The sequence below is a fragment of the Pleurodeles waltl genome, chromosome 5 (assembly GCF_031143425.1).
Source record: "Pleurodeles waltl isolate 20211129_DDA chromosome 5, aPleWal1.hap1.20221129, whole genome shotgun sequence".
NCBI lineage: Eukaryota > Metazoa > Chordata > Amphibia > Caudata > Salamandridae > Pleurodeles > Pleurodeles waltl.
This window is the reverse complement of record NC_090444.1, coordinates 160,276,597-160,293,225: the sequence shown is the minus strand read 5'-3', so window position 1 is coordinate 160,293,225 and position 16,629 is coordinate 160,276,597. Positions and strand designations below refer to the sequence as shown.

Genomic DNA, 16,629 nt, shown 5'->3' with positions numbered 1-16,629 from the left:
GGATTCTGCATTAGAATCCTGTACAAACCCAAGTAGGTAATGTGGGCCATGGAATGAAATGTATGCCCATGTGTCTGAAGGTGACTGGTGCGCCAACAATCGATGAACCAAAAATCCTGCATAACTCAATGAAGGGACTCCATCATTTGCAGTTTTGTTCCCAGTTGCGATGGGTGCGGATCCCTCCTCCTATCTAGGATACAGCTGAAATCTCCCGTCCATACTAGTGGGGAGCCCACACGGTCATCAAGCAACCTCTGTATTGTGCAGTAGAATTGTCAATAGTCAATGTTAGAACTGTAGGCGTTCAAAATAGTAACATCCCTGCCATCCAATGGAGAAAATATCTACCCTCCACATCCGCTTCACTATACACATGCCGAAACTGCACCCCCAGGGCCACCCAGATCGCCACCCCCCCTGGCATAGGAGGAGTATGAGGCACAATAGAGTTGATCCCTCCGTTTCTTTGCTAGCTTCTGGACCTCTGACCCCATCTAATGTGTTTCCTGTTTGGTGTAATACAGCAGTCCCCTGATCCCATGTAAGGATACAAATATTATTAGCCATAAGATTGTGTGCAATAGAGTACAGCCCTCGTCTCCAGTGGTAAGGGAAGTCCAGTAGCTCAATCCACCAATAGCATTACCAACCCTCTCTCTCACACATGCACTGCAACACCAAACAGTATCCTCGCGAACATTAGGGGATGGAAAAAAAAGTAACTGACCCTCCACCCTGGATACACAGCCACAGAAGAAGCGACTATGCTGCCCATTCATAAGTATCATAGCTGCCAGGACCTGCAGCCTAAACACAACCCCCAACGTGGCCTACCACAAACCACGGAGAGTGTTCCACATCACCCCACACAATTCACATCATCGTGCCAACCATACCTCAGCTAACAGACAGAGCACTATTAACCAGCAACAGTGAGCAAGACCGCACTCCCTGCCAACTCATCGGTACCCCTCCACTCCCTCTGCAAGAAATGAGGAAAAAAGTAAATTACCAACTGCAGAAAAACATACATGAAGAACGACCTAGCAAACTTAAGCGGATTCCCCTTCAGCTAACAGGATCCAGCAAGGATGCATCCACCATCTGAACCAGCTCTGCCCCCGCCAGTTCAGACACCTCAGTCAAGGGGTCCAGGGCCATACTTCCATCCTCCTGAACCACAATGCATTCCGGGCCTACGACCACAGGCTTTCTAGTTCCAATGTCCGCAGTCTCCCCTGCGACCGTCAGTTGGGGCTACGCGACCACCTCCTCCAAGTGGGGTCCTGATTTCCATGACCTCCTTTTGTCTCTGGGGAGCTTGGCCCATATCTGCACACTTCCTCTAGTGATTCAAAAAAGTGAAACTTGTCCCCATAGATCACCCATAATCTAGCTGGGAAGAGTAACATATCAGAGGTCCATGGCGTGCAGCTTATCCTTGACTTCCAAAAAGTTCTTACGAATGCCCTGCACCTTGTTTGTGTAGACTTAAAAAATGGAGATCAAAGTGAACATTATTAGTTTCTCGGGCTGCCTGTAGGAGACAGTCCCTATCCTTGTAATTAAGGATGCGCACTATGATGGCCCATGGCGGTGCCCCAGGCCTAGGTGGTGCCACTAACGCCCAGTGCACCCTCTCAATGGCAAAAAACAGTGAAAACCCAGTAAGTTACAGTCTAGTGTTTCACAAAACTCTGTTGCCATTCCCTCTGCCCACTCAGGAAACCCCAACAATCACACATTGTTGCAACGCGATCTCCCCATCTGCCCTGATCTCCAACTATGCAGTTTTAGAGTTGACTGTAGCCATCTGCTGCCTGTGCAAAGCAACCTCCGATTGCAGGTCAACAACTGTCCCCTCCGCAACAAGCACCTTATCAGTTACCTTCTGCAGATCGGCATGGAGGAGGTTCACTTGATAGCCAGTCTCAATTTAGCCCTCCATCGCCGCCCGTGAGCCCTGAATAGCTGCCATGAGGTCTGCCCGCGAGGGCTCCTCCGCGGACATACATAACCACATCACCAAGGCCAGCACCCTAGTGCGTCTTTCGCAGCATTGCCGGCATCAATGTGGTGTATTCCTCCACTGCATTCTCCTGAGTGGGCATTGGTTGTTTATTCCTCCCCAGCGGCTACCCCACCAACAATCCATCGATCAGGACTAGGTGATGGCTATCTGCACCCAAGCCCCCACCTCCACACACACACACACACACACACACACACACACACACACACACACACCAGGGTCCCCCACCAACCGGGACCCCAGAGACTACACAGTACAAAGAACCAAAGCAGAGTCTGAAGTAGGCACTATCCGAGGGCAAGGCCACTTAAGCAAACAAAGTCTTTGAGCACGCACTGCCTGGTATGCTCTACTGTTCCACAATAACCACTGAAGTACTCGCTTTATACCCAATATCCATTGTCTCCTGTGTCCCTTGGCAGGAATCAGTCACTAGGCCCCCCAGCAGGGTTCGGTGCCACAGGGCAGAAGCAGCAAATTAAGCAATCCAGGCAGGGGCGACAGTGGGGACCACGACCCTGTCCAATCCCCACACTCACCAGACTGCCAGGGCCCAAGTGCAAGGCGATGAGGTTCACCAGAAGGAAGGCGGCGAGTGTCCCCCAGGCCCCAGCAGTGCATCCCCAACATCATCCTCTGGAAATCCTTCACAACAATGAAAATAAAGTGGCACACCCACTCTGGGAAAAGTGCCTTGCTGGTGCCTCCAGCCACTGCCCTTCGGTCTGGTGCAGGCCCCTCCAGCCGGCACAACAGGTCTCTGGAGGAATAGTACATATGCCCCCAGAATAGTGACGTCCAGCAGAAGAGGGGGAAGTTATGCCAGTACAAGAGGTCTGGCCAACCCTGACAACACCGCACACAACCATCCAAGGTGGCGTGGGCCATAAATGTCCATCCCTAGATTGTGCATTTCGGGGAAGACCCAAATGCTCCGACCACTCCCAACTACACTGCCCCTGGGGCCCAGGCTGTTTACAAAGAGGCCGCTGCGCCATGCACAAATCACCTAAGGCAGTGCTGCTGGCGATGTTCAATGCCTGGAGGGGGGAAGGGGGATTGGGAGGGAGGTCCGGAATCTATCCTCAGACACTCACCGCAACCCTGTCCCCAGCTTCCAATGAGAGTCCTCCTACAGCCGCTGGAAATCTGGGAGCGGCGCCTTAGCCCAAAGCAGTCCAGAAAATCCAGTGTCCAGAAACAGCAGCGCCAGTCAAATCCAGGGCACCAGCAGGAATCTCTGCTACACCTGAGCCTCCAATGGGTTAGTGTTGCCAGGATAAATACAGGATCCTGTGGGGGCCAGCGCGATACCACTCAGGAACGTATCCTGTCGCCTATATTGTGTGGCCACGCCCACCTCACTGTTAGGTATACTGAATGAAATAATACAATGGATGTAGTCATTTTCTACTCCTACTTATTTAAGTTCTCTATGGTACTAACTGGCCACAGGTTCAGGAAATGTGCCCAAACTAAACATGCACATAAGTTCAACAGGTCATGGTCGTTGTTCTATATAGATGGCAAGCATGCTTCCATGTAATACAAACAACCAGGGGTGTGGAATTTATTAAAATATCTACTTGTCCAGGGGACAGGTTGCTTCTCAAATATACTTGTCCTGTAAAAATATCTACTTGTCCCTTTGGTGCCATGTAGTGTGGCGCCAAATTATGGCAGCAATCTCATTCTGTAAGAGCTCTGATAATAGCCTTTCTGATTATGCCAGGGCTACTACCACAGTAGGGCTTGAATTCTTGCAGTTTCAATCCCTACTGTAGCAATTTCCTTATTTTGCCACCTTTCTGCAGATCTGCATAATAGGGCTGGAGGAAGCAGTAAGCAATAGTTCCAGGGCTGGAATGCCTTTGAGTCTGCAAACCTACTAACCTGCATGTTTTAAAGATTTTCACTAGCTTCTCTCTAATATTTTCCCATAATAAGAAAGGTTGGACATTTACTCCTGACAATGGCAGAATTAGAACTTCTTCCAGGGTTGGGAAGAAAGTGGCTGGAGGGAAAATGAACTTGCAAATGCTCAATAGATTTTCACATGAGCAAATCTACACATGCGTATTTACCCATGCTAAAATACAGTTCACAAATATTTTATACGGGTACGACATATACCATGGGTGCACTTTTGTGACTTTCTTTAAGAATTTGGGGCCACATGTAGGTAGGTTCAGATTTGCGACCCGCAAATCCGAATGTAGGATGGTGTCCCTGACACCGTCTGTGATTCGCAAGGGCTTCGCAAATGCCCACCTCATGAATAATCATGAGGTGGGTCGCAATTTGCGACCCCCTTGCGAATGGCGGCCCTCACAGGGATGGTGGCCTGCTGGAGACAGCAGACCACCATGTCTGTGACTGCTTTTCAATAAAGCAGTTTTTTTTTTTTTTGTAATGCAGCCCGTTTTCCTTAAAGGAAAACGAGATGCATTACAAAAACGAAAAATGAAACGTTTTTGTTTCATTTTTTCAGAGCAGGCAGTGGTCCTCAGGACCACTGCCTGCTCTGATTTTTTTTTTACAGTGACATTCACAATGGGGAAGGGGTCCCATGAGGACCCCTTCCCTTTTGCGTAAGTGTTAGCACCCATTTGAAATGGGTGCAAACTGCGATTGGATTGCCCGCATTCGCAAAACAATCCTACATTGCACTGCGAGTCGCAATTAGGAAGGGAACACCCCTTCCTAATTGCGAGTCGCAAACCCGTTTTGCGATTCGGTAACCAGGTTACCGAATCGCAAAACTGGGTTTGTGCATCGCAATGTGCTTTTTGCATGTCGCAAACAGCGAAAGTTGCTGTTTGCGACATACAAAAAGCTACCTACATGTGGGTCTTGGTCCCTAATTAGGTCTGGTGTTGACAAAGACATTTTGTTTTTATTAAACTTCTATTTCTCTCTCTTTCGGCTGGCTTTACTGTGAGTGATCGCATTCTGCTCTTCCACAAGGAGCATATTGGCACACAAAGTAGTTTTATTCATTGTCAGGAACTACAGTGGCAATCAGTGACGTAAAAAAACTGGAGGGTACCCCTTTGCAAAGAACATGGAGGAGCCCCCTCTCCAGACTCACTCAGGGCAGGTGCTGTGCTGAAGGGCGGCTGCGGGCCTTTGTAATGCCACTGGTGGCAACGTGTGCTTTTAGAGTTCAAAAACGTTTTGGAGGGGGGGGTTTGCCAGTGTTTGTTACAATGTTGAGGGCCTGGTAGCTCCCACAACAATAAAGTGTTTCAAAAAGCCATGTCAAAACAAGACACGCATTGATGAAACTAAAAGACTTATAAAAATATTTCAGATCAGTTGGCTTTGTCAGTGTTTGTTTATTTTCATGCTTCCCATAATCGTGTTGAAAATGGTTACACTGATTTTCCATTAGAAATATTTTTGGGAAATACTAGCATGCATCAAAACATTTTACTAAATGACACTTCATTTGCATCTAATCAGAGAGCATTCTGGGAGCATTATACTTAGCCTCATAGCCTAAACTTTTCAAACATGTGTATACACGTTTTTTTTGTTTTTTTTGTACTGGAACCAACGTCAGTAGTGAAGTGTAGCCTTAAGACATTTATTTACAGCACTCACCCTAATAATGAAGGCTTTCAAATAATGAACTATAAATACAAGTTCGAACAGCATTATCTTTTGGAAACACATTACCTCAACTGCAGAGAGTTCCACTCTCTGTAAACAGGCAGCGAAAGGGTTTGTGCTGCAGAGGGTTGGGCCTACTTGTCCCAAGGACAAAGTAAACATAAAAACTTGTTGCCCTTGACCCCAAACAAGATGTCCTGGGTGTCGGGCGATAGGAATTCCACATCCCTGAAACAACAAATACCCGTATTCACCATAGATCAAAACCTATTTAAAAGACATGCAGACTTTTTTCAACATGCCCCCACCAATTTCTTCAACAATTGTATGTAATAACGTTAACTCACAAAAGGAACAATTGAATCAATTTTCAAACAAAACCAAAGAGAAACAAAGCATTTTTTCTTATATGAGCATGTTGTATGAAAAACCATGATTTAAATAACTTTTTTTTTTTTTTGAGTGGCACAACACACTTTTCAAGACACAATAATAGCTTATCATTTATTACAACTGTAGCTAAAATGACATATTACATATGTTCACAAAAGAACAAGCCTTGCTTCTCACACATTTAACTAATCCCAACAGAACTGTTTTGACAATGAGAAAATGGCAACTTCATATGTTTTACACAAATTCATCCAAAGTCCCCTTGCCCTGGTGTCATATAGTAACCATAAACGGAAAACAAAGTTAAATCATGTCCTACTGAGGCACCAAAGCACTCCCCTCTCTCTCACTTGACCTTAATGGGTCTAGCCCAGCTTGTGTAAGCATATGCATACTTCGGTGAGCAGCCCCTTTAACTGCCACCAATAGGTAATTCCTACTGGGTCAGAGCTCTACAGATTATGCATTGCCTTTTGCTAGCCTACTTGTGGGATGCTCTCTCCCATTTACCAAAGCTTAAGAATATTAAAAGGCAGTAATAGAGAAATAGACCAGTAGCATGTATAAAAAGAAAAGATTACACAAAGCTATAAAACCCAGATGGGGGTCAACAACAGCCATCTAACCAGCGATTATGATCAAGACAAAACTTGTATAGTAGTAAAAGAAGTAAACATTGTGTCAACGTATCTACATCTACATATTTAGACCTGGTGGAGAGGACTGCGCTTACCCAGAAGGCAAGCTCAATGCCTTAGCACTGAGGCTAATGACTACAGAAAAATGGAGGGTCAGCTTCTTTCTTCCATTCACCTTGCGCAGATACACAGAGCCATCATCTAACTTCTTACACTTCGTAGAACCTCACTGAACATCTACACAAATGCTGGCTACCCAAGAGGAAAGACCATAACATTGTAGGAGAATGTACCGAATCGAAGAAAGCCTGGATCCTAATGCTCTTTGAGTAAGTGAGGGCATCGACAAAAAGAGAGATGGGGGATCTTCTAACAAACACGATTTTCAGGTTCCACAGCCACAGGATTAATCATCCACAAAATACAACTGGAGCAATAGAGACATAGTTTATTGTATTAGAATGTATTCACCACTTCAAAAGGAATCTGAAAACCCACGTGTAAAGAAACTATCTGTAAAAACAGCACTTTCTCCACTTTAATCTCTGGATGTCCATGCACTCTCCGCCCCCTATTATTCTATCACCTTCATTCACAGAAACATTTCTGGTTGCCTGTGTGGTTAGGGCTGCACTATATAAATAATAATATAAGTTCAAATAAATAAATGTCACCATGGACAACACAGTTTATTTTGTACTATGCCATAGTACAAGAAGTCTTACTTTGTGATTTTGAGCTAGCCCACTGAGTGCAGAAGCAGGAGAGTTTCTGGAAATTATTGACTATGAAGGGTATTAAAGTGTCCCAACTGCAAGCCAGCAAATAAGTCAGCACAGAGAAATGGGCACTCAATTATTCCTCATTAGACTCGGTGCCGAAATAAAAGGAGACCAAGGCTGAAACATGATTTGCAAGTACTCCAATTATGGTATACCTGCAACCTGATAGGTTTTAGAAAAAGCATAAACAAAGCAAGTACTTGCTGCAGCACATTTTTATATTTCTCAATTTGACAAAATTAAATAGGCATCTGCCTTCATTCGCCCAATGTTCTGTCTAGGACAGAGAGCATGGAACAAGCGACCATTCCTGCAAAGCACCACAAAATATTAGCAAAATAGTACCTTTTCCCAATAAGATGCCTGCCACAAATGCCTTCTTCATTGCTAGCCTTTCATTTTGCTGGCAATCCTTTTTAGCCTGGAAGTGACTGAAGTGATAAGCCGGCCACCAGTCATTCCTCGAATCCCATTCTTGATGTATCCATTCAAGATGCTCCCTAGAATAGACATGGCAAGACAAAAGTGTGACAACCTCGGAGAAAAGATACAAATTGGAAAATGAAAGTATTACACCGCTGTCAATCATCTGGTCTTCTAACCAGCCTCCTTCAGCCCAACTCCGCCCCTCAGTATTTAATTTCCCATAAAACCCCAATCTAATTGACAAAAATACGTGGACTCCGGCCACCAACCACCACAATCCTTTCCATTTGACCCAGTGGCAGTTTCTACGTTGGAGCGTGAGGGCGCTGCCCCATCCCTTCTTTGTGTTACCACATCACAAAGTTTTAATTCAATAGGAACCTTACTTGTGTTTTGTCCCCAGTGCCTTGCCGGACCATGGTGCTCTTTCTTTTTTTCTCCCGGGTCTGAAGTCTTTGACGGTGGGCCAATCCTTGCAAAAGGGAGAGCAACTAATTGTGTGGAGACATGTGTAGTGGACATGTCAGGTTGGACAGCTGCCTTTTTGTGTCCAGCCCGACATGCGCATAGCAGGACTCTCTAAACCTCGCTGTAGTAGGAGCCCAGGAAAGTGAAGATGTAGGGCCCCAGTCTCCTATGGAGTGGAGGATTTGCCTGCTCCAACCAATCATGCTTCTGCTCTCATGTTGTTTGCTGGTATGTACAACATGAGAGCAGTGTCTGGATTGGTTCTGAAGGCAGGCCTTTAGTCCCTCGAACTATCGCACGTGGCAAAGGGGGTCAGGAGAACCGAAGAACATGGCTAATCACGGAGTGCCCTTATTTTAAATACACACAATGATTAGCCATTAGTCTCTGAAAGGCTCTCTGGTAGCGTGCTCCTTCTACTCGTGCTGCACAGCTGACAACACTGTGTTTGAGGTAATTAAAGTGAAAGTACTGCTACTGAAAGAGCTGATTGTTTCTGACCGCAGTAGTGCTAATGTAAAGAAGGAGTGAGACCATTTGTTATTGAAATGAAAAAAAATGTAGAAATGTTAGTGACATTTTCCCTCTCGGGGGGAACAGCCATGCAGTATGCTGGCAGAATCATTGATCGACATGTGAGTTAATATTCACATGTTTAAATAGCATACCGTTAATTAGTTTTCTAAGCACTTCCAACAGGGATGGGATTGAGGCATGTGGCCGCACAAGGCGCCAATAGCAGAAGCAAAATTCGATGCACAAGAACAGCTAGGCATATTATTTAGAGTCCTGAAAGTGCCAGGCAGTATATGGATTAACTAATATAGATGATTTATTTTCGCAGTTTCATAATTGGATGAGATCTGTCCCTTTAATCGGAAACAGCTATCTGTGGCTGCATTATTTTGAACAAAATATTTTGCAATATGTTGAACAAAAAGCTGTCGGGTTTTGGGTTTTGGTTAAGGTTAAATATTTCCATTTAATGCTGTAAACGCTGGCCATTGACTTTCCATGTGCCCCATAATTGCAGCCAGCAGTTATATTACGAATTTATTAATTGCCAATAGGTTCCTTTCAGTTTTTCTTTTTAGACTAAACTCTGTCTCAACTTTTCTTACATCCTCTATGTTGATTAATAGATTCATTAAATGGCTAACAGGATCTTGAAGTACAATATTTTTAAAAGTTGCAGTTCAATTTGTGAACATATGTCCAGAATTCAACATGGAGGCAAATCTCACCGGTATCAGCCACTATTATACTGTAGACTGCCACTAAGGTGGGGTGTTCGCCTGCAGTTTCGTTGAATCTTTAATAAGATGTAATCACAAATGAGCGCACAGCCACACAGTTTGAGGACTATCGATGAAGTGTATCTTAGCAGCATTCACGGCGCTTCAAAGCTGCAGAACTCTTAGGAAGCATGTTTACAAAACATAAAAAACATTAACTAGATTATGAAGACTGGATGCAAGAGTCCACACACACTGATTTCAAAATAAATATAGCTGTACAGCAGATTGACAGTTTCCAAGGCCCAAGAACGTGGCTGAAGCCCTCCTCATGTATTCTTGCAAAAGACTGGTTAAAAAAAATAAGCATACATGATTTCATATTTCTGAAGACAATTTACCATGTTCTCTATTCTACTGAAATACTGTTCAGGAAATAAGTGTATCTGATCTCTCGCTCTTCTTCGGGCATGGGGCCAGGGCCTGCACACATGCGTCTTTATATATGCTGCCTGACTTTACAAGTACATTTTCATGGACAAATAAGCCATGGATACGTAGCTGGGCTTTTTAAACAAATTCCTTCTCAAAATGTGCTGAAAAATATATTATTTTGTTATATTTTTTCAAATATTTTGCTATGGGGAGAGTTCCCCTTGGCCACTCATTTGGCAGACAGTTCGCTCATTCACACTTGTCAGCAACTTTTACACCCCACCACTGATTTGACCCCTCACCCAGCCTCCTCTGGTCCCAAATTAAAAAATAAATAATCTGACCTTCTGACGCTCACACCCCACACCGCTCTCTGTGCCAGCACTCCCACTTCTTGTGCCAAGGTTTCGCCCTCCACTAGCCAGCACTGCTGTCCGCATGGATTTTCCATTGAGTGCAGGGTGGCGGTGACCCATGGTGAGAGGGAAATGTGGCAGGCGGCGCAGGCAGTGTGCCGCCTGTGGGTTTCTGCCTCAGTCTAGAACGTGGGCACCTGGGGCGGGCAGTAGAAGGTGGGTGAGCCCCCCAGCTGTTATTCTGTTGCTTCATTCTAGTATCTGGAGACCCAGGCGAGGTGGTGGAACACGGGTTAAGCGAGCATTTCATTCGGCAATCAGTAAAGAAATTGTGATCCAGTTATTCACTGCAATGGCTTCCGATGGAAACCATACATAACAAGACAATTGCAGCGGTTACATTATTTGCTCGTACAATGACTGCAACTGAACAACTACGTGGACAGACACTTCTGTCAGCAAATGCTACAGCACTGTTAACTATTAAATCAAAACAGGTGTGGTTGTGACCCGTTATCTTTTATGGCCTTCTCAATGAGCAATTAAAATGGGTTTGCTGACGGTCTGAAACATTTTTCTGGTACAGCAGATGAAGCTGCTCTTGATCTGGAGGGCAAACTAAGTAGGGGAGACTCTCAACTTGGAATGATCGGTCAGCAAAGTTGTTCCTCATCATCCCTCAGTGAGATTCTGAGATGGTAGCAGGAGCGCTGCAGTAAACAAAGCTGAACTGTTGATGGCGTTGTCGGCCCGCTGGGGCTTAAACATCAAGAGTTCAAGGAAATAGCACTCACAGGACTGGACCGGGAAGTGGTGCTTCATTGTCTGGTACTCCAGCAACCAGCAGTGATTACATCAAACCTCCGTACGTGCCAAGGACTCGCAATCTTTTCAGCAACGTTAGGGACGGATATCCAGTGAGCAGTGAGTTGTTACTGCAGAGGAGCCATAAGTGATACTTTGAAGTAAAGGTGACCCTTTCCTGAGACTACTGCGAAGACACGGGAAAAACACAGAAGGATGATCCACCGAGTTCAGAGAATGGATTGGTGGGGAGGATGGATTTTTTCCACCCTAGATTGCAACTGGTGAAAAAGCCCAAGGAGAGTGCCACAATTTGTGATCTGAATGAGCTCTCTGGAGTAGAGAGGGCTTTGGTAGAATCCTTTAAAGGTATTCACCAGAAGCTTCATGGCATTGATGCCAAACCAACTGCAGTGGAACACAGGCTAGAGGACACATTGGTGAAAGCTGTCAGGGTTGAACCAAACTTTAGAGGCCTTTGTTGCCGATCAGGAGGCAACAAATGAGAACCTATGTCATTTTCAGTAATGTATTATTGCCTCAGTTTTGCTTGTAGAAGGTAGGCTACAAAGATTGAAGAATATTGAGAGGGTGACTGATGGCGGTCTGCTGGGCTAGAACTGGGCCAAAGGGGAGACTGATCTATGGAACTATATTGAGACTTTTCTTCAGTTTGAGATGAGTTCTTCTAATTACCCTCTTCACATAACACTGAAACGAGCAGTGGAGTTGCCCACTAGGAGCAAGGGTAGAACCAGAGAGACAGTATTGCTTACTCTTCATGATGAATCCCACAATAAGGTCTTGTGAATTCCTAGATGTTAATCTAGTGACTACTTTGTTTGTTGTCTTTTATACTCTGGTTCCTGCTTCCGTTTGTATTTTAACATACATAGGGTGCTTCTTGGGGTACATCATGTGTAGATGTCCTGTGTGCGTTTTAATTTATGTTGAGTGCATTCAGTTCATAATGGATTTTTGTTGGCTTTCAGGACTTTATGCATTTTACCACTGCTAACTAGTGCTGGTGCTCTCTCTTTTAAAAATGGTAAAATTGGTTTACACGTTAACTGGCACATTTAATTGCCTTGTAAGTCCCTACTAAAGTGGTACTACTTGCACCCAGGGCCTGTAAATTAAACGCTACTAGTGGGCCTGCAGCACTTATTGTGACACCCATGTGAGCTCTTTAAAACGAGTCTCAGGCCTGCCACGGCAGCCTGTGTGTGCAGTTTTAAGCTGCTATTTCGGCCTGGCAAAATAAACCTTTTCAATGTATACACAAAAATATGATAGAGTACACTCAATATTCACAACTCAAGAAAAGTAAACAAAACAGTTAGCTGGTAGTGTGTGCAGCTCTGAAAGGGAACCTGCCCCTGTCAGTGAAAGTCTGATAAATGCTAGAAAACTAAAGTTCATTAGAAACAGAGCACACAACAGTGAACCCATAGGCACATGATTTAAGTCAAAATAACCAAAAAGTCGAAGTTATTCACAAGTTCTTGTAAAAAATTTCAAATAAATACTAATCACTGTTATGCAAGTGCCATCATATGCCATTTAGTAGTAACTACGCTAAACAACGCTGTTGTGGTTAAAGTGGCATTCAAATGTTGTTCCACGTTCAAATCGCAAACAATGCAACAATAAGTAAATACATTATGTTTCACTCAGTCTTGTAGATGAAATCCCATGCATTTCAGCCAACCACACCCTTCATCAGGGGTAGCCGTAACAAGTAAAGCAACACACAGCAATTCACTAAATATATTTTCTTAAAGTGGCACATCGTCATAAATGCAGGATAATAGAAAAAAACATGCATCGCGGAAGCAAACAGATGGAAGGCTGTGAATGGGCACACTGGAATTTGTCCCCCGTGTCCTTTTGCGCACACACACGTTTAAAATAGATGGATTAGTCCATAGAGCCATCTTACCAGCTTAATGTACATGGCAGAGTTAGATATGACTAACATGACATTCAGGGAGAAGATTGCACATGTGTCTTCAGGGGAAGGAATGTGCGGTTTGTGGAGAATTTTGAGTAAATTGAGAAAGCAGTTGGTAGTTAAGGAAGTACCAAGTAGAGTATCTTGCAATGCTGGGCTTAAGTCATGGGTCCCCAAGTGATGGGTGTAGGACTACTCCTGGAAGGCTGAGTCAAAGAAGGTCTCTGCAGAACATGAGGCTAGGCCCAAAGGTCCCAAGTGCTGGAAGGGACAGCATTAGACTGGCTAAAGTGTCCAGAAGGGTAGATAGCGCTGGTCCCCCTCGTACTGTTGCTATTTCTATAGCTCTGTGCATAGTTAGATACAAAAAAGACAGAAAGAATTAATCAAAATGTTGTGTCTCGAAAAAGGGCAGCAAATGTGTGCTGCAGGGAGGCATGGGGATTGGAGTAAACCACTAAAGGTGTACCAACTCCGATGGTGTGACAAACTATACTGTAGCAAAAAACTATGATAGTGCGGGTTTCCACTTTCAGCTACTTTGCTAATTTCTTTACATTTAACCATCGGTGCTCCAAACTGACATGCAGAGGGAAGGCTACCAGTTTTTTATGGATTGCAACTTGTCCTTTCAGCCTATATTTTAGGTCAAAGCCTACCAGGCAGCACAGTTGTCTGGTTGCAAAGACGTATTAGGGGCGTGTTGAAAGGTGACCAAGGAATGCATCCCGACCACTGGTTACAGTTGGTTTTGTGTTTTGTCAGTCATGTTAGTTCGCTTTCTATTCACTGGCTTTATTTGTTGTAGACCGTGCAGCCTATGTTTCTCCCTCCCATCAACACATTCTGTTTCCTACCACTCTGATTTGCTCCTACCATAAGCTCTTGCCTAGACGTGTGACCCGATGATAGATTTATGTGATTTGGCTTTAACCATACTCGCGGCTCTCGAGATCGATAATATGGGAGGGCTGGCTGGTGTCGACTAAAATGGATGGAGTGCCTTTGCCCCCTCTTCTTCCTGGTTCAGAAGAGCCGGAATCCATGACTTCCAGACTGGGCTGGTGGGCATCCTCTTCTTCCTTGGCTCCTATGGGGTCAGAGTCACAGAAGAGGTCATGTTTACTGATGAATCTCACATCCTGATGCATGCCAATCGCCTTTCTCTCCATTGGTATAGGGTCTTTTTGCACATGAAGGCCAAGCAGAAGGCACAAATGGCACCATCGTAGTACAGGCAAGGCAAGACAGATTACAGACTTTGTGTATGTCTGGCCATGGGTATTTGACATGGCACTGAAGGCATACCCTGAAGGGCATCCGTTTCATCATCCTCCATGTTTCTTTATTCTCCTGAGTCAATGATGGAAGATGTGTTGAGCCCCGATGGAGAGCTCCAAGAGTTGGGGACCCGGTTTTTGTTAAAATCACCTGAAGCTTGTTGAAGGGGCAGGAAAGGCACGGCCGTCAATTAAGTCTTCTCAGCAATGGGAGTGGAGGATTTGACCGTGTAGGCCTCAAGCAGAAAACGCCAGATGTCAAGTCTCCATCAATATATGTCCATTCCCGATGGCAGAGACAAACAATCTGATAATGAAGTTGGTGCCCATACACATTGCCAACTAAGAGAGGAGTACAGTATACTATTTGACTTGAAAGACTTCTTTAAACAAAACAGGGACTCACTCATGTCACTAAGTTAATAGTGGGATTCTCCTTATGATAACAATTCAAACAGAATTGGCTACAAGGACTCAGGTCAAACCCTCCGCAAAAGTCCAAATAAATGGTACAAGAAAGGCAAAACAAATGAGTGTATACCCAGGCTGATGGACACAAATTCCTTGAAGAATCTCAATGCAAAAATCAAATGGGAGGTTGGCGACCATCCATAGGCCCATGTCTTATATGCCCCTCAGACACAGTGGGATCAGAAGATATCTGATCTCATAACTGTAAGAGCGCCAAGCGCAAAACGTTCACTAGAGTAGACTTTTATGCAAACGAGCGTCAGACCCCTAGCATAATCGCATAGCACATCTGTTGGGCCAATGAAAACAGACAATTATTAAAAATGAAAAGGAAAGGCCACTCACGCCCGCTAACACTTTTGGATGAACAAGCAAGCATTTAATGCCCTGAAACAATAATTAGTTACCAGACAGAGAAAATTTCTCTATCAAACCATAGGTTCACCACAAACTACAGTGGTACTGTGGGATAAGGTGATCTCAAATGTATTTATTACATATGAATTACAAGCCATTGAAGCTTGTTACTTGCCTTCATGCAGATGTAAATATGTCAGAGGAACAAGTTACTTACTTTCGGTAACGCTTTTTCTGGTGGATACAGTAGCTACCTGTGGATTTCTCACCTTATGAATTCTCCCAATGTGCAAGCATTCGATGGAAACTTTCTTCCCAGCAATTCACGTCGATGAGGACATTACAATTGCACGGCTCCGCACGCCACTCCATCTGACGTCACTGTGGGAATAAGAGGTCCACGTCGGCGTGCTGACGTCAGTTTCACCCTTTTTTACGTGCCTTTGAGGCGAACAGGTGAAAACCGACCTCACGAAAACAACATATATATTGTAATCCAAATACAATATAAACACAATATTTATTTATATAAAAATACCCCAAAACATATATACAAAACTAGTAAAAGAAGTCTGGTATGACCAGACAGGCAACAGGGAGGCGGTGGGACTGTGAGGAATCAACGGGTACCTACTGTATCCACCAGAAAAAGCGTTACTGAAGGTAAGTAACTTGTTCTTCTGATGGATACAACTACACAAACGTCTAGGACTGGAAACAACATCTGCAATGACAAGAAGGGGGTGCTCATTTACGGCAGTGACACAGCAAATATGTATTTTTCAATTTGAGGGACAAATATGTCAATATATTGTATTGTATTAGTATTAATATAGCGCTTACTACCCGTGACGAGGCGTCGAAGCGCTTTTCGGCGAGTAGCATGCTACTCCAGAACCCAAAAGGAATTAGTGGTGGATTAGTATAGGGAAACAGGAGTACAGTTTTAGTAGTATTATGAGTTAATTTGAGCCGCGGATTTGTGAGTTTGTTAGTTGGATTGACTGGAGTAATGGAGTGGTGGAGGAGGGAAGAAGTCAAAAGTGTTAATTTGGAGTTTGTAGTAATAGGATTTAGGCTTGGGATGAGTAAGGGGGGGGATGGAGGAGGGAAGAGTCTGTGGAAAGGGTTAGAGAGATCATAGAAGCAGGAAGGGTTTTGGATAAGTTGAAGGTGAGAAATGAGGGAGAGTTTAGTAGGGTTGTTTGGGAGATCATGGTAGTAAACTGAGGTTTGGGTGAGTTAGATGTGGAAGAGGAGGGAAGAGCTTAGGCAGGGTTATTTAGGGAATGAAAGTAGTAGAATGGATTTGGGATGAGTCAGAGTGGGAATGGAGGATAGAATGATAGAGACATGACATATGGTGATGGGTAGACAAAG

The 16,629-nt window shown here is 44.4% G+C and overlaps 1 protein-coding gene across 2 annotated transcripts in view; it reads right to left on the bottom strand.

Moving 5' to 3' along the window:
• TAF1A (TATA-box binding protein associated factor, RNA polymerase I subunit A) overlaps positions 1-16,629 on the bottom strand; it is a 286,512-nt gene that overhangs the window by 19,198 nt on the left and 250,685 nt on the right. For both annotated transcript variants that reach the window (XM_069233853.1, XM_069233854.1), the window contains exon 10: positions 7,809-7,963. In XM_069233853.1, coding sequence (XP_069089954.1) covers positions 7,809-7,963 — 155 coding nt within the window. The remainder of the gene's footprint in view (positions 1-7,808; positions 7,964-16,629) is intronic.